General features: G+C 43.7%; 1 protein-coding gene across 1 annotated transcript in view; it reads left to right on the plus strand.

Moving 5' to 3' along the window:
• The window catches only part of LOC138492837 (SRRM2 protein homolog rsr-2-like), a 39,677-nt gene extending 19,876 nt beyond the window's left edge, over positions 1-19,801 (plus strand). Inside the window, exon 3 of the mRNA XM_069620179.1 lies at positions 18,554-19,801. Coding sequence (XP_069476280.1) covers positions 18,554-19,801 — 1,248 coding nt within the window. The remainder of the gene's footprint in view (positions 1-18,553) is intronic.
• Positions 19,802-22,093: the final 2,292 nt, after the last annotated feature.

Genomic DNA, 22,093 nt, shown 5'->3' on the forward strand with positions numbered 1-22,093 from the left:
GTACAAGGTACTCGATATGCCTTTTGAAGGAGACCTCCTCTTCGGCGAGAAGGTGGACAAAGCCCTGAAGGGTATGAAAGAGGACTCGGACACGGCGTGTTCCTTGGGGGTCCTCCAGAGTGGTCGGAGTTTCTGGTCTTTTCGTCCCTTCAGGGGAGCATCGGGAAATTCCAGATTCTCGGCATCGAGGGACAGATCCTTCAGTAGGCCAGCATACCCATCCCAGGGATACAGACGAGCTTCGCAAGTGGCTAAACGTCGCCGGGACTACCAAGCCCCCAAGAAGAGAGCAGGTTACTCACCGTCGACGAGGGATAAGCAGACCAAGGACCAGCAATGACGGGCCTAGTGGCAAGTACCAGACAGCATCAGCAGCAAAAAAAGTAGACCTGAGTAAAGAAGCATAAGCCTGAGCCTGAGCGGGGGGAGCACTCCTGTTAGTGTCTCACAGCTGGCAGCACCTATCCCTGCAGCTCTTCTTTTAAGTTTGGGCTATTAGGTGTCGCTTGTGATGCCTATAAAGCCCAAACTATTGCATTCAAATATTGATTTGTGTATACATAGGGAGGAAGGGCATATGACGAGGGGCACAGACAAATGACATTTAAGGAGGGGCACAAAGTTGTTTGGCTATGAGCTCACCCACTCCCTGCCCATGGCCTTGCTAATCCCTATGGTTATTCACACCCATTCCTGCCTTCCCCCGCCCAAAACTCCTCCTCATGGGAACTCTTTGAGCTCGCTCTTCGGTGCTAGCGGCCATGTCAGATGAAGTTCACACATGTGCACGGCATGCTAAGACTATCAGGAACGTCCTCTGCCCTACCTTAAGCTAGCTGAATATTCATGTGAACCTCGGAAAATTCCATTGTTAATAACTTTTGATTTGAGTAACGGATTTGGCTGAAATCTTGAAGTTGTTTGGGGATATGCGCCTCCACCCAGACTGCAGAGTTTTGTAAATATTTGTTAACACATACAAAGGTTATTAAGATGGCAAATAAAAGGAAGTTCCAAAGTTGCGGCCTACTTCCCATTCATTTTCCCATAGACAAACAAGGTACATTGTTTCCAGATCGCACAGCCCAGATCGCTGGATGGATTTGGACCAGGTCCTAATTAACGTGGGCACGAAACATTTAAAAGAGGCCTTTTCATGGTTTGGGGTTATTCTGTGCAGTCGTTTTTTAAAATATTTGACAGTGAAGCGGGTGCTCCCTTCTCAAAAATAGATTGCTATTTCTCTGGTAAATTGCCAAAAAGGAATTTTTAGAAATGAAACTTCTTTGTTTTTACTCAATGCGAGAGCTAACGGAGGTTGTAGCCGAGGTTGTAGGAAAATTAAATGCAGGAAAAAAAGCCATTTGCCGGTCAAAATACATGCAAATGCCTTTAGTCTAGAGGTGGGGTGTGGTGGGGGGGTGACTAGAGCGCACAACTGAAATTTGGGAATTGGAGGGGGTCTCAGGACTAAGTTTGCAACACAAAGATTTTCTATAACCTCTGCTATATCCACGAATAGCCGACATCTCAAATCTCAAAGCAAGCTGTCACAGAAACAGCGTGTGTTGTGACAGGAGAGGGCAGGGGAGGTGAAGAGGCCATCTGGGATTTGGGGGGAACTGGCACAGGTGATTGGGCACTTGATGAGGGCCTGGGGGGCAAGAAAGCATTTTTTCAGACATGTTTCTGATGTTCGCAGCTATTGAAAACTACAGATAACCGCGGCTGTCTGTAGTTCATCCATGCAAAGACTACAGATAGCTGAGTTTATCTGTAGTTCCGTACCCACTGTTATATAAAAAAGATATTTTGACAGGTAAAGTTATGTTGGGGGGTAAAACATCACTGGCAGTGAAGCAATAGGCATCTAGGACTCCCATCTAGGCAGTAACCAAGTCTAACCCTGCTTAGCTTCAAAGCAAGGTAGTGGCTGGCACCCTCAGGCATTGTTGCCTAATAAATGAGCATATGTTAAACGACCACTAAGAGCAACAAGGCCTGAGGGTGCAGGCATCTTTCTTGCTCTGAAGCTAAGCAGGGTTTGTCCCAGTTGCTGCATGGATGGGAACCAGTCCACAGTTCCGGATGCTGCGTGTTTTCTTGGATTTAAATATCTCATAGCACACTAAGAAAACACACGGCATATTCATTATTTTCTTTTAAAAACCTGCTAATGTCAGTCCTTGAACGTATTACACTATATTGCCGTTTGCTGAATTGCATTCTGGTACTTGTAGTTTCCCAGGCAAGATGGGGGGAATAATGCTGTAATTGTACACTTTTTGCCTAATCTAGTTCGATAATGATTTATATATTTGAGTGACACAATGAAATGTGCACTTTTCAAGTTAACTTTATAAAGAAGAGTATTGTTGAAAGACAGACATGGGGGTGAGGAGGGGAAATGATGAAAGGGCTAGTAAGTCCTGAGTATTTGCCCACAATATGGCAAGAGAGTTTGTAATCCTGAACACTTGCACAGTTATTCTCCCCTGATTGCGGCTGCTTTTCAGGGCACAACTAAAGGACATGTGGGTGAAGAGCGTAACTTTTTCCAGAGGGCGGATGCAACCCCTTGGTTTTTTTAGGTTGGAAAGCTTGCTCAAGTATTTGGCTACCAGGATTTTACTCAGGTTGTCAAAGACACTTACCCACAAGACCACAAGCACTTGTTTCATATTGGGATTTTGTTTACCAGGGAATATTTCACTACAGATTGCTGGGTTTAAAAGGTGAGCACCTTTTACACTTCACCAGCATATTTATTGGAACATTTCCTCTTGCATGTTATTTTTGTTGTGTTCATTATGTTTTTTAAATGTCTAATGATATTTTGCCTTGCTCACGTTCTAAGGGGAAGGTCAAATGAACTACATTTGTATATTTCACTTTAAGATCTATGTTCACTTACTTTGTGTATATTCACGGGGGCCAGCTTTTGATTTTTGCTATTGGGGGGCAAAAGTACCTGGGCATATGATATTCTTGCAGCCGGTCCGTTTTTTCCCTTTTCCCTGCTGCTTAAATTCGGTTAGTTGGGAACATGCGATGCATCACAACAGTCACCAAGAGACCCGCCATAAAACAAGGAGCTTGTAGCACGCTGCTTAACCAAAGTGTTTGATCCATGGCAAATCATTTAATCCCACTGCGCATTGCCTAAAAACATTGTGAGTTCTCAAAGCCTGCAATCTTTTATGCATAACAATATCACTGTCAAAACAGGTCCAAATCAGTTTGTGATTGATGACATCATTAATTACATTGTATATAACTGATTACATCAATAATGGCATTGGACATATCATTTATAAGTTAGCTCATGAAAACTTTGATTAGCTCAATAATAATTTAGGCAGTGGACTTGGCCATGACAAAGGCTTTGGTTACTGGACATCTCTAAAGTCCATAGCTAGTGGTCAGTGTTCCAAAATACCAATATGCATGGTTAAAAGCCATGCCTATTAGCCCATCACTGTTTAAACATATACAGTGGGCAACGTTGAAAGCTGTAGTCCGTGGCTATGACTAAAGGTCATAGCAAGTGCCCATTAATATTTTGGAATATACAGTGAGCACAGCCAAAGGCCATGACCACTGGCTAGTATTGTGTTGAAGGCCATGGCTAGTGGCTGGTTAGTATATACAGTTGGCACGACCTTTAGTATTTTAAAATATACAGTGGACATGGCCAGAAGATGAACAAATGGCTCAAGGTCAATGGCCATGGCTAGTGGCCCATTTATATGTTAGAATATATAGTAGGGCCCAAAAGAATTCACATAATGTTTCCTTTGGCTTCAGATTGTTGTTGGAGGGGGTGTAACGTGCTGGGGCACTGGAGGCACATCTGGTGGAGCGCCGTGTGTTACAATCATATGGGGCTGGGGTGAGGAGGTAGATGCAGGAGATGTTTCAGGGAACATAGCTAATAAGGGAACAAGTATGGATGTGTGGGATGTGGGATCCAGGGTCAGAAATATACAGGGGGATTCATGACTCTGCTGATAGCAACCTGCTCGGTGAAAGCGCAACAGTGGAAACAGCAATCGGCATCCACGATCCAGGACTGGTTGCAGAAAGTGTGGAGTTTTGTCTCCCTGGAATGGGTAAAGATCCAGGGAGATCAGGATATTTTCAAACGAGCCTGGGGGCCAATAGTGACTTATCTACAGAGTGACTATATGCTACAATGGTGTCCGCACAAGATCAGGATATTAGACCGGTTTTAAACCCAACGGAATATAGGAAAATGTATGGAAAGTCTCCGGCGACGGTGGGAGGGATAGTTGAAGTTTTGATTTACTATATAATATATGAATTATGGAAACTAATAAAAATGTTTTTTTTTTTTAAGAATATATACTATGCACAGCCAAGGATTGTGGCCACTGGGTGTATTGTGCTAAAGCCCATGGCTAGTGGCTGATTATGTTTATAATATGCAGTGGGCACGGTTGAAAGCTATAGTCACTGGTGAAGGCCAAAATCTATGGTAGGTGGCCTGTTAGTGTTTTATATGAGTAACTGAACGCCATGATGAGTACTCATTCATGTGTTAAAATATATTTGGCCATGCACACTGACCATGGCTGAAGGGTGTGTGGAAGGGAAGGTAATTTTGTCCCCCCGCCCCTTCATTCCCTTTCCCACATGCGCTCTATGCTCACCCCACGACTGATCACACACCTCTGGCCAAGGGTGCCGAGCAGCCTCGGGTCGACACATACAAGCGTAGCATCTGTAAGAGATCTGAGTATTGACTCCACTTTGTAATGAACACCAATTCCATTTTGTATCTGCCCAAGCAGGCCTAATAGCAAAGCCAACCTGCAGGCCTGCAGCTCTCCCCTGGAGCTGCGCACAGTCAGCCAACTACTCTCCGCACCTCCTCCCCTCTGGTGTCCATTCAGCTGCCCTGTTCTCATGGAAGACTGGGCGCGAAAGGCTACAAACTAAACACTGTATCTCTCGAATTCCTTCTTGCATCACTGCCCTGTGAATGAGCAGGCCAGAGCCTGGTCCTGTAAAAAAACATTATTTTTTTATTGTTGTATTTTGTTAGTTTACATAAAACCTTATACAACATTTCACACAAAAAAAAGTATACATTTCATTTTATAAAACAAGCATACAAAGATATAAAATGGAGACAACGCTAAAATGCCATACAATGGAAAAAGAAAAGATTTCATCAAAATCACAAACATTATCATAAAATCTTAAAAATATCTCTCCCAGCCTAAACATTTTTTTTCCTTGTTGTGTTCATTGCCGTTATTCCACTGTAAAGACATTACACATTAAATTCTTTCTTTTTTACCTCAAATCCTCTGTTATATTTTGGAGCAATAAGTTCAATGCAAGAATTAAGGAAATATTTACACCCCACATACAGCGACTCCAAAACAAGTTGGTAGATATGTCAAAATCCCCATTGAATCGGTCTTTGAGATAGAGAGCTTGTTTAGACCCAAAATGGGTACATGTTAAGACAAGGTGCTTAAGGGTTTCTAACATGTCAGTCTCTCCACAGAAACGACATGTAAGGCTAATTTGGTTTGAATTAAGCACCTTTTCTTTATGAATCCAGTGATGTATTCTTTCTAAAGTGGGCATCTGATTGAGTCTAAACCGCATAAATATTACTCTCGCCCTATGGCAAGGGAATCTTTGTAAATAAAGGTGAATACATTCCCTTGCATGCCCGAAATTAGCATATTCCTTATAAGTTGCATAGGACTCTACGCCATTTACTGTATCCACCCAATATGCCCTTAATAAAAGTCTCTTGACTAGTCCAGGACATTGAACCAGGTAATCTAAGCAAGAACCTAGAGTATCTAGCAGAGAATTCATTCTATCACTGAATCCCCTGATAGATTTCACTGCCCCGGACTCAACGACCTTATTTAACAACTCATATAGGGTGTTAACGGGTGGATCATTCATTTTTCTAAATAAGGATAATTGTCTCCACAAATATCTAGCTTTGAGTGAGATAAGTCATAGCTCAATACGAATAATGGCGTTAGGGATTGCCATAGATAGGCCCAATACTTCTTTCCACATTTTCCCCTGGACCACATTCAAATATAAGCCCATGTCATAGGTACAGATGTCCAGACCATACAAAAGAACTGGCTCACATTTCGCAAGATAAAAACGTCTTATTGGTAAGAGCGAAAATTTACATACCCTAACACTCAGAAATTTCATTTGAGTCTTTAAGTTAGACGCTTTTTCTACAAGACTCAATTTCCACATCTTTAGGCTAGATTTATTAGAAAACGTATACCCTAGTTATGTTATAGCCTGGACCTTTTCCACCGGATCATCTCCCATCTTCCAGATGTACGATTTGACAATTCTCTTCTTAGAAACTATAATCGTTCGTGATTTCGATGCATTAGGGGAAAGATTGTTCATCATTGCATATTGTTAGAAAATATTCATCTTTCTACGAAGGCCACGTGGGGTTCGGTCAAAAAGAATAAAATCATCCGCAAAGGCCATCCACTCGATAACCAAACTCTCCAACCTTACCGGAGCAATGGAAGGACCCTGCCATATGTCCTCCACATCGCTAACGTACAGGTTGAAGAGCGTGGGTGCAAGTGAGCAGCCCTGCTTGACCCCAACCTTAATATCAATGGCATCGGAAAGAGAACATTCTTGGGTTAAGCGCACCCTGACCGAGGTATTCCTATGTAGCAGAGCCAAGAGTTGGACAATCTTACGTGGAAAATTCATTGCTAGCATTTTAGTCCACAGTCTTGCTCTGGTAACCCCGTCGAAAGCATTAGAAAGGTCCAAGGATGCCATAAAAACGTCACCCATGTTGGATTGATGGACTGAATCTCTTAAATGGGCCAGAATATTCCCATTCAGGTCTGTTCCTAAGCCTTCTCTAAAGCCAACCTGAAATTTGCTAAAGCAAGCATTCCTTCTAATCACTTTATTAAGGTCCCTTGGAAGTAAAATTCCAAAGACCTTACTAGCTGCATCTAAAATCACTATTGGTCTATAATTCTGGGGGTTTAGAACGTCCCCTTTTTTTGAATATAGGGACAATAATGCTTTGGGACCAAGATTTGGGGATAATATGATATTTGAAAATCTCATCAAATATGGGTTTGAGCAACTCTGCCCACATTTCAGGGGCCGCCTTTATGACGAAAGGGGGAAAACCATCCGGGCCCGGCGCTCTGGATGGTTTGAGCTTATTAATAGCCCACATAATATCCTCAATATCCCACAGGCAATCACCCACCACTGGTGGACCTAAGTCCAAATCCTGTTCCCTAGAGAAGGCAGAAGGCAAGGCAAACGTTTCCTTATAGAAGGAGCACCACACCTCCGCTTGGATGCAATCAAGTCTGTCTTTTACAGGCATCAGTGTAGTATTGACAGTTGCCCAAAATTTTACATCTATGCCCTTGCAGAGGTTATGCATCATCAATTGGTGCGCTTCAAGATATTGATCCATTCTCAAGGACTTAATCAAATTTTTGTGTTTCAGGATAATTTTTTTCTTTCTAAGCTGTAGTTCAGAAAAGGAAATGGGTAATTTCTTCAAGGCTTTAATTTCCCTATATTTAGTACGCTTATAGCTTTGGATTCTAGAGTCACCTGCCCTCTCCCTTAGTTTCAACGCCTCCATATCACTAGTCCTACTAATTTTATAAACACATGACATTATAATATTATAGTAGGATCCCCCCAAATTGATGTCCTCCTCCCTATTAATTTGTTGCAAAACTAGGGACAGGTTCTCCAAAACGAAAGTATTAAATTTCACAATCATTTTCTTATTCCATGCAATCCTTCTCCCATTATTTTCAGCCTTTAGGCCCGAAAGCATAGGATTATTGTGGTTACCAGCATTGGGAGTTGAAAGAGAAAAACATAAGGGAATGTGGTCACCCAACTCTACCTCCTTAAGTGTCAGTTTTCCACAGGCTTGCTTCCAGCTATTCGATACATAGAAAAAGTAAATTCTGGAGCTATTACTTCCTCTTTTCCAGGTATATTTAGGTAAATTCCAATCCAAGGAATGATCTAAAAGACCCAAATCCCAATGGTCAAGGTAGTTATCCCACCATATACCTCTTTTAAGATTGGGGTGAAGAGATCTAGGAATCACCCCTCTTTCGTTTAACATGGAGCCCTCAGCACAGGCCGAATTAAAGTCACCTCCTAAAATAATACGATTTCCTAACCCCTTCTCGAACCAAACTCCCAAAATTACATCCAGAGAGTCTTCCACTACTTCAATGGTCACCTTTAGTGGGTTCCAGTATAAATTCAACAGGAGGATCGGCTCTACATTATTCTCTGATGAAAGAACAATGCCCAAAAGCCAATCACTCCTAAAAATCACATCAACGTGGAACCCTAAGTTACGATCAATGGCAGTAATCAAGCCGCCACTAGGCCTACCCGCCAGCCCCCTAGATGCTAATGAAGAAAAAGTGTAAAAACCTTCTATATACATTTCAGACAACATCATAGTTTCCTGGAAAATGTAAATACGGGGGCAGGTGTAGTTTTCCCTTTTGTTCAAAAACGTATTCAAGTGTACTCCCCCACAAGAATTCCAGGAAATCACATCAATATTAGAGCTGTTAGGAGCACCCATTACCCTGCCTAAGTGTCTCTAAAGTTTTAAGTGCTGGTTGCAACCATTACCAATCCTGGCCACTGTTAAGGAGGCTGGAAATTAGAGCCAACCCTGGACCGGAATTTTCTACTTTATTCTTACCCAATTGTGTGGTTTGTTGTGTTTGAGTATTATTCGGTTCCTTATATTGAAGGAAAATGTCGGCTTCTTTGTCATCTGCTAATGTAGATAGATCATAGCCCAAAGAGTTAAGGTTTATTTTTTGAGCACGCACCATATCTGCTACCATCACTGAATGAAAACAGCTTAGTATTCTATGTTTATTGTGATTGGGTAGAGAAATAGCTTCTATATCATCTGTTGTTATTGCTCGTAATAAGGGAATTTGTTCTGTTTAAACTAGCCTGAGAATCTGTTTTATTATTGTTAATCCAACCCAAAATTTTCCCTGTATAGATCTTAGAAAGGGGTTGGGACAGAGTAGATTGCTTCTTAATGTTATCAACAGAAAATGTACTTGATGCGTTTCCTTGAGAATCCTGGATTATAAAAGATTGTGTATCTATGGGGTTTTCCCCCATATTATTAAGGGTTAAACCACTCCCACTCTCAACCATAGCAATCGGCCCATTAAGGGAGGAGATGCTAGAACATACTACCGGTGTTATTACTTGAGCAATAGTAGGGAGCTTAGTTTGTTGTGTGCCTATAGATGTTCTAGCATGTTTGGTACTGGTTATTTTACCAAACGCTGTCATCTTTGTTTGTTTGGTTTGGTGGGCGCTCTTGCCCAAATTTCAATAAATTACTCTCATCCATGTTAGGGTCGATATTTTTTTCTCCCCTGACTAAAGAGTCTTTTTTTATGGGCTCGCCCTGGACCTGACTCTCTTCCCTGTTAGGGCCCTTAGGTACCCCACTATCCACCCGCTCTTCCTGAACCGGGATGCTTCTGATTGCTTTGAGATTCGAATTTCTACCTTTAATTTTAGTATTGGGCATATTTTTAGTTTTTTTAAGCATCCTAACCTTCTTTTTTGCCTTCTTACGTCTACACACTGGGGATTGGGTGGGGCACCTCATTTATATCATAGTCAGAACTATTGACGGGGCTTATTTCATCGGTATTGGTCATGGCACCTGTTTCCAAGGCTTGTCCTACTAATTTTTCCTCTCTATGTTTTGTCTTTTGTTTGCATTTTTGCCCCTTTTTAGGAGGAGTATTTGGAATAATGATTGTGTCCTCACTACTAATATTCAGACATTCCCCCTCCGTTGCTATTTCTCTCCCATGCTCCTGAGCACTAAGATTTCCCAAATCCTGTTCTTGAGTAAGCCCTTCTGTTGCCTTAGTAATAACGTCCAAAAGGAACGAAGGACTATATGGACAGCACAGATCCTTTCCATAATTTCTATTACTAGATTTCGGCTGTGTGCGACCGCAGAGCATGGGAGGGTGTGTATTCCTAGATGGGTATGCCCCGCCTCGGTCTCCGTGGAGTGGGGCCGGCGACGAGGGAGGCGAGGATCTCCCGGAGAGATCGAGGCCGGCTCTGCTGTCTCCTGCTCCTGAGGGGCCGGGCTCGGTCGGAAGGGCTGGCGGCGACCGAACAAGCGATCTCTGTAGGGAGATGGAGGAGGCGAGAGGAAGAGGGGCGGACCCTGCACGAGTGGTTTCTGGGCTGAACGCGAGCTCTTGGGGAACAGAGCCCACGGGCCTGACACCGTGCAGGCAGAGGAGACGCCCCCTGGTGGTCCAACGAAAAAGTACAAAGTCACGGAGAAAACCAATGAAAAAGACTACATACAAAGTTCTATAAAGGGCTCAATAGAGCTCCCAGACAAAAATTTGACAAAAATAAACAAGAGGCTTGCTCTAAACGACACACAAAAATGCGAAAGTGATTCTCATCCAGTGACAGTGCGATCTGACTTACCCAGCCCGGAATGGAACCAAACAGAGTTTAAAGACACTAGATGTCAGAACATTACCCTATCATACTCGGATGACCAGGAAATGGGAGAAATAGAGGAATTAAACATTCTGAATGAACACAATTGGGCTAAAATACACACCTACTCACAATCGGGTCCTTCCTCTCTGACATCTTTTTCTCCACCTGTGGTGTCCCCCAGGGATCTAATCTCTCCCCATGGCTGTTCAACCAGTATCTGGCACTCCTTGCCCACCGCATCGCTGCTCTCTGCCCCAACTTTCAGTGCTATGCGGACGATGCCCAGCTCATTTTCAGGCTGCCCTCGGCCTCCTCCTCTCCCTCCCTCATCTCTGACTGTCTGTCTGCTATCCAGGAATGGTGTGCCGCCAATGACCTCTGCCTTAATGCCAGTAAGACTGAGATTCTGCTCATCGGCACACCCACTCCCTCCTTCCCTGCAGCTCTCTGGCCGGCCTCTCTTAGCCCTCTTCCTGCTCCTACCTGCAAGGCAAAAAACCTCAGGGTTATCTTCGACTCCACACTCTCCTTCTCTCCTCAAATATGTCATGACCCGGCGAAATTGCCCCTTCTGGACCTCATGGTCATTGTCACGAAGTGCTTGTACTCCTTCTTCCTCCCAACATGGCCGTACCAAGCTCCGTGCTACGCACTAGCTTTAACGTCGTGGCACGTACTATAAATTGGTCATGCCCCTGCGGGTCCGCACGTCTCAACGCTATCTTCGGTAGTGACCCGACCTGTGCTTACTCTTTACATTGATTTCCTTGATCCTCTTGCTTCCTTCCTTGCCTTTATCCTGTTCCCGGATTTCCCCCCCTACTTACTCGTTCTTCGCTAATCCTGGATACCCTGGAACCACAAACTTCCCGGAACTCTGAACGCGTCCTGCAACCTGACGAGGCTCGGGCGAGCCTATTCAAGACCCGAACCATCCACAGGAAGAGTCCTGTGGCCGAACAAGGGAGATTCTGATCACAGGTGAGACGGGGGGAGATTTACGACAGTTTGAGACGCCAAACGATCAATACGGATTCTACCATGGAGAATGCTATTCAGGACCTGATGCGCGGAATGCAAGAACTTTCTACAGAGATGCAGAATTTAAAAGCCGAGAATGCAGCGCTAAGACAGCTTGCCTTGTCACGTGACTCCGCGAACAAGGACTGCGTACTATTGGGAGGAGTGCTTGATAAATATGACGGTTCAACAAAGACCTTACGTGGATTCCTGGATTCTTGTTTGGTACATTTGGCCTTCAAGCCCTACTATTTCTCAACTCCTAGGGCTAAGGTGGGCTTCATAATATCGCATCTTTCCGGTAATGCCCTTACTTGGCCCACTCCTTTACTCAATTCAGGGGATGCTCTCCTGGATGATTATGAAGGCTTCATCGCGAAACTCAAGACCATGTTCGAACGTCCAGAGCTGGTCCACGGTGCTCAAGAGAAGTTACTCGACTTCCAACAAGGATCTCAAGATATGTTGACCTATGTTACCAGATTCAAACAGCTAGCCAAAGAGGCGGGCTGGCCCCTGGAAGCCAGTTTTACCTTATTTCGCAGAGGCCTAAATGAAGAGATTAAGGACGAATTAGCCAGAGTGGCACGTCCTAGTTCATTCCAGGCCCTTCTGGACTTGTCTATGCAAATAGACTTCAGAATCCAAGAAAGAAAGGCCGAAAAGAAAAAGAATAAAGTCTCAATTCAAAGAAACTCCCCAGAGAATACTACAAGGACCGAATCTGCCAAGAATCCGAGCACTGATTCTGAACCCATGCAACTCGGTGCCTTTCGTGGACCAATTTCCCCGCAGGAAAGGTTAAGAAGGATACACACAGGCTTATGTATGTATTGTGCCTCAGATAAACATCTAGTTAAAGAGTGTCCTCCGGCTCCTCCCCGACGCTCGGGAAACGCCAGCTCCCGATCCTAAATGGAGCAAGGTTTCGGGAGAGCGATGTTTGCTCCACATCAATCCCATCCTTGAACTCTCCTGGACAAACAAATTGGTGATATTACAGGCCTTTTTATGGCCATCCAAGGACAAGGTCTACCCCATACTGGCCTTGGTGGATTGCGGAGCAATGGGAGTCTTCATTGATCAAGATTGGGTAAGAAGTCATAACATTCCATATGAAGCAAGAAGTTTTTCACAGCCAGTGCAAGCAATTGACGGAAGACCTCTTTCCTCAGGACCCATAAGTCTGCAAACAAGGGAGATCCATCTTTCCATAAATCATCATCAAGAAAGGATTGTGTTTGACATTATAAAATCAGCCCATTACCCCTTGGTTCTGGGCATGCCCTGGTTACAAAGGCACAATCCATATATTAACTGGACGGCCGGATCCTTATTCCTGGGCTCGGAGTTCTGTATGAACCATTGTTTAAACCTGGATACCTCAGTCACAGCTCCTATAAGTCTACCAAGGTGTCCAGAGACACCACTCATGGTTTCCAATATTGTACAAGTTCCAGAGATCTATCAAGGGTATTCTGATGTATTCTCTACTGCCATTGTTCAAGCCTTACCTCCACATAGACCCGAAGACTGTGCCATAGATACTGAACCCTCAGCAGTGATTCCCTTTGGCAGGATGTTTATCCTTTCAGAACCCGAAAAGAGAGCCCTCCGGGAATACCTAGACACTAATCTTGAGAACGGCACCATAAGACCTTCAAAATCACCAGCTGGTGCTTCATTGTTCTTTGTTCCGAAAAAGGATACTAAAGAGCTCAGACCTTGCCTGGACTATCAGGGCTTAAATCAATACACCCTGAAAGACATACCCTCTACCCCTGATCTCGGATATCCTTGAAGCTGTGAGAGGTGCAGTGATATTCACGAAACTGGATCTCCGAGGTGCTTACCATTTGATCCGTATCCGGGAAGGAGACGAATGGAAAACAGCCTTTAGAACACCCTTTTGGTCACTTTGAATACCTAGTCATGCCCTTTGGTCTGACCAATGCTCCCGCAGTCTTCCAGCGTTTTATGGATAGGGTGTTCTCTGACATGTTATTTCTCAATGTTATCGTCTACTTGGATGACATATTGATCTTCTCCAAGGACTCCTTGAAACATGAAGAACATGTAAAAGCAGTACTTCAACGTCTCTGTGAAAATCAACTCTTAGCCAAACCAGAAAAATGTTTGTTTCATGTCACATCAGTTCACTATCTGGGATTTGTCCTCGGTTCAGAAGGAATTAGTATGGACCATTCAAAGGTGAAGGCCATACTGGCTTGGCCCGCCCCAACATCTGTTAAGCAAATACAATCCTTCCTGGGGCTTGCCAATTTCTATCGGAAATGTATTCCCACCTTTTCCGAGATTTTTCAACCCATTGTTAATCTCCTGAAGAAAGACGTTCCATTTAACTGGTCTATACCACAAGACAAGGTATTCCAACGCTTGAAAGAAGAATTCACCCAGGCCCCCATCCTGGCCCAACCTGACATAAATCGTCCTTTTCTAGTGGAAACTGATGCCTCCAATTACGCCATAGGAGCAGTTTTAAAACAAGAATCCGTTGATAAATTGGAACATCCCATTGCTTATCTCTCACGGACCCTGACCACCAGCGAGACTCACTACTCAGTTCTGGAGAAGAAGTTATTGGCTATTCGTCATGCCTTCACTGAATGGAGACATTTACTCCTGGGTGCTAAATATCCAGTTCAAGTCCGTACTGATCACCGAAATCTTCAGGTCCTACAATCCATGGAGTGCAGGAACAGTAGACAAGCTCGATGGGCCTACTTTTTTGCTCAATATCAATTTCAAATTTCACATGTTCCTGGATCGCAAAACTTGATTGCCGATGCCCTTTCTCGGCGTCCCGACTATGTTCCCTTGGAGGATAAGATCTATCCAAAAATGTTTCCACCCACAATTTTTGTTGCTCAAGCGATCAATCTCCTGGAACAAATCAGAGCACAGACTCAATTATCTGAACTCTGGAAGGACATATAAAAAAAAAATCCCTGGCGTCTAACAATCAAGGAAGGATATTTATTCAAGAACAATTCAGTGGTCATTCCGACAAAAGAACTTCAAAAGAAGGTAATGAATCTATGCCATGATACTCTTCACTCCGGCCATCAAGGAGTAACCAACACCTTCCGTCTTATACAAAGACAGTTCTGGTGGCCAGGGATGAAGACCAGTGTAGTTCAATATATCAAGACATGTGCTATTTGTAGTCAGAACAAGTATGCTAATCAGAGGCCGGCGGGTCTGCTTCTACAACCTAGGTTGCCAACCCGACCCTGGGAAGTTATTGCCACTGACTTTATTGTTGAATTACCACCTTCCCGAGGATATACAACCATTATGGTAACCATTGACTTGTTCACTCATCTAGCTCATTTTACACCATTGTATAAACTACCATCTTCCTCGGAACTTGCTGGAATTTTCCTGGAACATATTTTTCGTCTTCATGGCCTTCCTTCCAAGATTATTTCGGATCGGGACCTCAGTATATTTCACAATTCTGGAAACATCTTTGTCGTGTTCTAGGAATCCAACGTGCCCTTTCTTCAGGCTATCATCCACAAACCAATGGGGCAACGGAACGACTAAATCAAACCCTGGAACAATATCTTTGTTGTTTTGCCACCAAGGTTCAAGACGATTGGTCTCTCCTTATACCCTTAGCCGAATTCTCCTACAATAACTCAGATCATTCAGCTCTCAAGATCAGCCCTTTCAATTGCAGTCAAGGTTATCAACTGTCTGTTTTACCATAAGTTCTTCCCGAATCTACTCCGGTACCTACCCTTGACTCTTGGATTTAGACGCTGATCGAACTACAAAGAGCGGCAAAGGATCAGTTAGAACAGGCCCAGGCTCAAACCAAAAGATATGCAGACTCTAAGAGAAGACCATCACCTTCCTATTCAGTTGGCGATCAAGTCTGGTTAGCCTCGAAAATGTTACCTCGACATCTACGACCAAACAAATTAGCTCTTCGTTATTATGGTCCATTTTCTATAAAGGAGGTCATCAATCCTGTCTCCTTCCGACTTAAGCTCCCGGATTCCTGGAAAAAGATACATCCAGTCTTCCATACTTCCCTGTTGAAACCCTACGTTAGTTCTACTCGAAAACCCTTCAAACCCACACCTGTGGTTGTGGACGACCAGTTGGAATATGAGGTGTCCAGGATATGTGATTCCAGGTATAGGAGGGGTCGACTACAATATCTGGTCGAGTGGAAAGGCTACCCCCCTAGCGAGAGAACATAGGAACCAGTTTCTAATTTAAAGACCCCTCGTTTGCTCAGAAGATTCCATCTTATTCACCCAGGCAAGGCTGGAGGAACCAGTCTTTGGAGGGGGCATGCTGTCATGACCCGGCGAAATTGCCCCTTCTGGAACTCATGGTCATTGTCACAAAGGGCTTGTACTCCTTCTTCCTCCCAACATGGCCGTACCAAGCTCCGTGCTATGCATTAGCTTTCACGTCGTGGCACGTACTATAAATTGGTCACGCCCCTGCGGGTCCGCGCGTCTCAACGCTATCTTCGGTAGTGACCCGACGTGTGCTTACTCTTTACATTGATTACCTTGATCCTCTTGCTTCCTTCCTTGCCTTTATCCTGTTCCCGGATTTCCCCCCTACTTACTCGTTCTTTGCTAATCCTGGATACCCTGGAACCACGAACTTCCCGGAACTCTGAACGCGTCCTGCAACCTGACGAGGCTCAGGCTCGGGCGAGCCTATTCAAGACCCGAACCATCCACACTACCAGCTGCACCTCCTCAGAGGTATTCTTCCCTTCCTCTCCTTCCCCCAGAAGCTTGCTGTCTCCCGAGCCCTGGTTCTCTCAAAGCTGGACTACTGTAACAGCCTCTATCTTAATCTGCCTCCCTCCACACTCCGCCCTCTGCAACTCATCCAGAACAGAACTGCGAGACTTGTCCTTGGCCTCAAGCCCAGGGACCGTATATCTCCAGGACTGAAATCTCTACACTGGCTCCCAGTGGCTGCGAGGATAAAGTTCAAAACCCTCTGCATTGTCCACAAGGCCTTCTTGGGCCTGGGGCCTAAATACCTTCAACTCTCTCTTCCTAAATATCTTCCTTCCCGAGCCCTTCGCTCATCCGTCTCCAACTCCCTCAGGGTCAGCCGCTTCTCGAAGCAACAAGCTGGGGGTAGATCTCTCTCCGCAGCAGGGGCCTCCCTCTGGAACAGCCTTCCTGCCCCCCTGAAACTTGAGGAGAACCATCTCCGGTTCCGGAAGCACCTCAAAACCTTCCTCTTTGCTTCTGCTTTTTCTCTCCCTCTCCCCTGCTAATTCTTCGCTGAAACTGCACTGAATCTGCAACTGGGCCACTCTCACCAACCTCGGTCCTGGGCCCAGCCACTCTCCACTTGCACTGCCTCCCTGTCAACCCCTGCACTGCGGGACTGTCTCTGTATCCCTACAGCCCCCCCTTCCCAGCACTTGTTCTGCACTTACCTTGCACTTGCCACCAGCTGGCGCTTTTATTTATTTATTCTACTTACCTTGTACTGCACTTCCCCCCTCCCCTTCCCCATGCACCTCTCCCTTCCCCCTACCCCTGCACTTGCACGATTTGAATGACACCTGGCCTAGTAGGATCGTTGTCTGTCTTCCCCTTGTTCACCCCTCCCTGCCTCGTCGCGCCTTGAAACACTTGTGTATAGGCACATTACAAATGCCTTATCATATCATATATCAATCAGAAAACCAAGAAGAGGAGGCTCACCAAACAGTATTAAAACACCTATTTGAGGACCAGAAAAATGAAGGAGGAGGACAAACAATGCCTGGATATAAAGTAAATGAATCTATACTGGATCAACAACCAAAAAGACAAGGAATTAAAAAACACAACCCAACTGATTCATCGACCCCCAATAACAGAGCACCACCAGAACTACAAACGAAAAAACGGATAAATCGACACTCCCATCTAACAACCCGATTGGAAGGTTTTTTGAAAAACTAGGGAAGACTCCCACAGTGAATCGTTTTGAACTTTCCGACTTAGAAATTCTGGCAGGAATCCCACCATCCCCTCAAAGAAACCTAAAAATTTCACCAAAGCCAGAAAAGACTTTTGAGGGGGAGGCCTACAACCGCAAATACGCTGGCACCCAAGCCAACCTTCCTCACGCCAAAAGTCAGAAATAACCAAAACTGGTACAGACAACGAAATCACAGAAAACAGATCTCAGTGCTATGAGGATGGTAAGAATAATTCAATATTGAAAACAGTAATATCAGGAGAGAACAAAGGAAAACAACAAGAAAAGTAAACTAAACTCTGACCAGATGGGGGGAAAAAACAAAAACAAAGAAACAACAAAGGCAATAGACAACGCAAATCAAAAACCATTGCTTATACAACCAGATATATTAGGGAAAAATAATAGCGAGACTTCACTCAACGAAAGTAAAGCCGAGAAGGAGGGAAAAAAAAGAGACAGCTTGGCACAACCTAAAGCAAGCTACCAGTGGAACCAAGAAGAAATAAAACTGGCAGAGGCAATATTGAACTATAAAAAAATGCTAAAACACAGAGAGAACACCCCGGGTTGGAAACAGTCGCCGCAACATAAAAAGCCAGATGTCTCGATGGATGCCTTACGACTATTGTTCTCCACGCCACACAAAGCAAAAATAGAAAGTGAATCCCCAAAGAAAAAAGAAAAAAACTCACCTGTGAAAAACGTGGACATACTACCCGCCATGTCAGCTGTGACCATCGCACTGGCACCTTTCGGGAAATTATATGAAACAATAAACGAAACATTAAAAGACCATACTTCACTATTAGCAGCTTGCAACATGAAACTAACCCACTTGGAAGGGTATATAACAGCTTTAGAGGCATGTAAGGCATCCACAAAGGAACAAGGTACTATGACGGATAAAATGGAGGTGTTCCAGTTTTAAAAAAAATCAGTATCCAACAGTTCTCAAACCAAACAGATTGAGTACAAGGAAACCAGACATGAAGATGAACAAATAGCAACCACAGCAAATATTAACTGGAGACCGTCATCAATTAAAGATAAAATAGATACGAACCTAGGTGAAACTAAAAAAGGCTTGAAAGAGGATCAAAAAGAAAACCAGTTGACGAGGGTCCAACCCGAGAATAATCACCAACTTCAGAGAAAAAAGATTGCAAAAAATAGCTCAACTCAGAAAGAACAATTGAGCACAAAGGGATCCACTGCACAGGATAAACAACGTATGGAAAAAAATGCAAACTTGTGGATATCTGGGATGGACCAAAAAATAAAAGTAGTAGAAAGTGAATTACAAGAGGCAAAGACGAAAGCAACACATAAAATTGTGGAGGAGAGCTTGCTTGACTTATCGGACCTAAGTACATATTCGATTGAAAACTCAGAGTCAGAAATACCTCGACCGAGTGGAAAGAAAATAAAGGTGTCCTTTGCGGAAGATAACTCCTCAAGAACAGAGCACGGGGACAAATACAAGCAGAAACAAACAAAGGCGCCAGAAAAAGAGAAAAATAAAATAGACGATTTAAACTACAGAAAAAGTCTGAAAACTCCAGAAAGGAAAACGTTATTTCGATTGGCTAACATAAAGATAAATAAAACCAAACATGAAAGCCCCAAAGACCGCCCCGCACAGAGTTCAAAGGAAAAACATGAGGGTGAAAGGCTTGATAACACACCGAATAGTGGAACCCGTCACACACAATATCATCAACATGACCAAAGAGTGCAACACAACAAACCAGAAACATCTCCATATAGAAAAAAGTCAGACATAGCTGATAAGCGAAATAATAACCAAAGAAGAGAAAAAACTAGTCCAAGTGACAGACACTCAGAAAGAAGAACTAGATCAAACAGAAGACACTCGGACTATTCCATACAGCCAAACCCCACTCGGACATCAGCAATTTTTACTCACAAGAGTAACTCATCACGCACCTTGAAATTAGAAAAAAGTGACAAAAAGGGAGAAAAGATCTTACTAAACAGAATAGCAACCATGAGACTTCTACAAAAAGTTCATAAAGAAGACCAAATTAGAAGTATGGACTTAAACATAGTAGAGTTCGCACACAAAGCTTGGACGGATAGTATCTTCCTGCATATTACATCTCAAACAGTGAAAAAACTCCTGTTATCAGTGGCAGGAGACATAGCCAAAAGAGGATATACCTTAAGAGAAACTACAGCAGAGGAAACGTAATTATGAAACAAACGAAAAAGAAATAAGGAAAACCACACAGATAACACCTGTAACTGAAAGACTAACTAGAACAAAGAGGAAATTCAATTCAATATCGGAGATAGATGACCGAAGAAGAAGATAAACGTTGAAAATCACGAGAATTATTGGATCAAAGTGATTCAAAGATGAAAAGTGACAAGGAAAGAGTAAAGACCAGAGAAAAGCTCTTTTCCCAAGATAGCTGAACACACAACAACAAGAAATCACAAAGAACATCTCCGAGAAAGCCTAAAGGTCCTTTTCTTTCCCAGATCACCAGAGAAAAAGAAAAACGTACCATTCGTGAAAACACCTCGACGCAGAATCAGACGAAAGAGACAGAAAAGAACCCTAACAAATGGGCATGGATTCCTTCGGCGTTGACAAGATATGTTAGGAAATAGCAACCAAATCGTCCCTCTGACAACCTAGAAGGAGAGACGTTAAAGGAGCAACACGCAGCCCAAGAACCAGAGCGAAACATCATCCTTGGCTCTTGGAACACAAGAGGCCACATTCACCTGATGGAACCAGGAGAGGTGAATCTTGGCCTATTCGACCTAATAAGTTTGCAAGAGACCTGGTTGCTATTTCCGCCGAGCCTGGACGGCTTTGAAGTAGTACTCGCACCGGCCCAAAAAGGAGATAGAGGACGTCCTACTTCAGGCCTGCTGACAGCCGTAGGAACTGGCGGAGCTCTCATTATAGTCCACAATCTGATATCATCTCTGGCAATTCAGGCAACATTGCTAGAATGGAAGAAAGAGGAATCTAGGCAAAAAAAATAATCCGGGCAGGATCTTATCCTATTATTAAACATCTACTGGAATCCACTGATAACAAAGACCAAGGGATTCCTAAATAATGTGGAAAAAATTCTAACAGACGCAACAGAAATGTATGACATGGATCACCTCTTGATATGCAGTGACTTAAATGCCACCTGTCCTGCACTCGAGATGGAAACGACTCCTCATTACATGGGTAGTGCACAATCAATAGCGAGAGGTACAGTAATGCAAAACTGATGGAATCCCGGGATCTGTACAACTTAAATTCCCTCGAATCAGCCAAATCCAGAATTCCAACATGGGAAAGTGCTGGCAGAAAAAGCACAATTGATTACATCTTTGCCTCAAAAGAGCTATATCTCCAAACCAAAAGTTTCATGGTAGTGAAGACCACAGCCAGCGATCACAATTTACTAACTGCAAAGTGGCCAGCAAAAAAAAAGACGCCAGTGATAATGCTGAAAAATCTGGAAATAAACCAACCAGGAAACTGATTGAAAATTACGACAGAAGGCATAGTCTGTATCACGGCAGCTTACAACGAACAAAAAAAAACGAAACACTTCGAAAGAAAAACTGGATTACCGTCCTCTTTTGATCCCTTACCTACATCCACGACGCAATAGAACTCATGACAAAACTCATTTACATACTCATAACGAAGAACTGAGGATGAAGAAATCAAACCTAAGAAAGGCTACTTGGCTTGCACGAACAAATCCAACACAAACAAATATAGATTCGGCAACCAAAAACAAAAGACTGTATAAATCGTGGATACAATCGATACGATGGAAACTATATCAAGTGGATGCAGAGAACATGCTAAGAGCAGTGTGCAAAAAAACCTCACAAGAGTTCTGGACAATCATAAAGCACAAAATCGCACCCACGGACATAAGAACCATAAACAGTGTCCCAGAAGAAAAATGGAGTGAGCACTACACTGACTTATATAAAGATCCTACCCCAGGGAAAACAACATCATCCACTCAAGACCACTCCAAATGGATAGTATGCTCAGAGGAGAATATTCTGATAAAGATCAAGAATCTGAACAACTCCCGTGCCCCAGGTCCAGATGGCATCTCCAACGCCCACTTGAAACAGGATGCAGAAATTTGGGCTCCACTAATATCAGAAATCTTCAGAAGATCGAGGATTTCGAGATCCATCCCTGATACGTGGAAGACAGCAAACTTCTCCAGCATGGGGTCTGGCATGGATTCACATGCTCATGAATATTCCCCGTCGTCAGGCTGGGAATCCTCGGTAAAGAAAAAACCAGTATCAGTTTCGTTTCTGATCTGTCTTTCGTAGTAATAACCAATCACTGGTCTCTGCGTCATACTGACCACAGCCAATGACTGCCCTCTACCTAAGCACCGCCTCTGGCAGCCATCTTCAGATTTTTACCGCACGTTCATGTGTTGGGATCCTCGTGCTATTGCTCTCGAGCGTTAGTGCTATTTTTTCGCGC

Source organism: Ambystoma mexicanum, chromosome 10 (genome assembly GCF_040938575.1).
Source record: "Ambystoma mexicanum isolate Mex_15411 chromosome 10, UKY_AmexF1_1, whole genome shotgun sequence".
NCBI lineage: Eukaryota > Metazoa > Chordata > Amphibia > Caudata > Ambystomatidae > Ambystoma > Ambystoma mexicanum.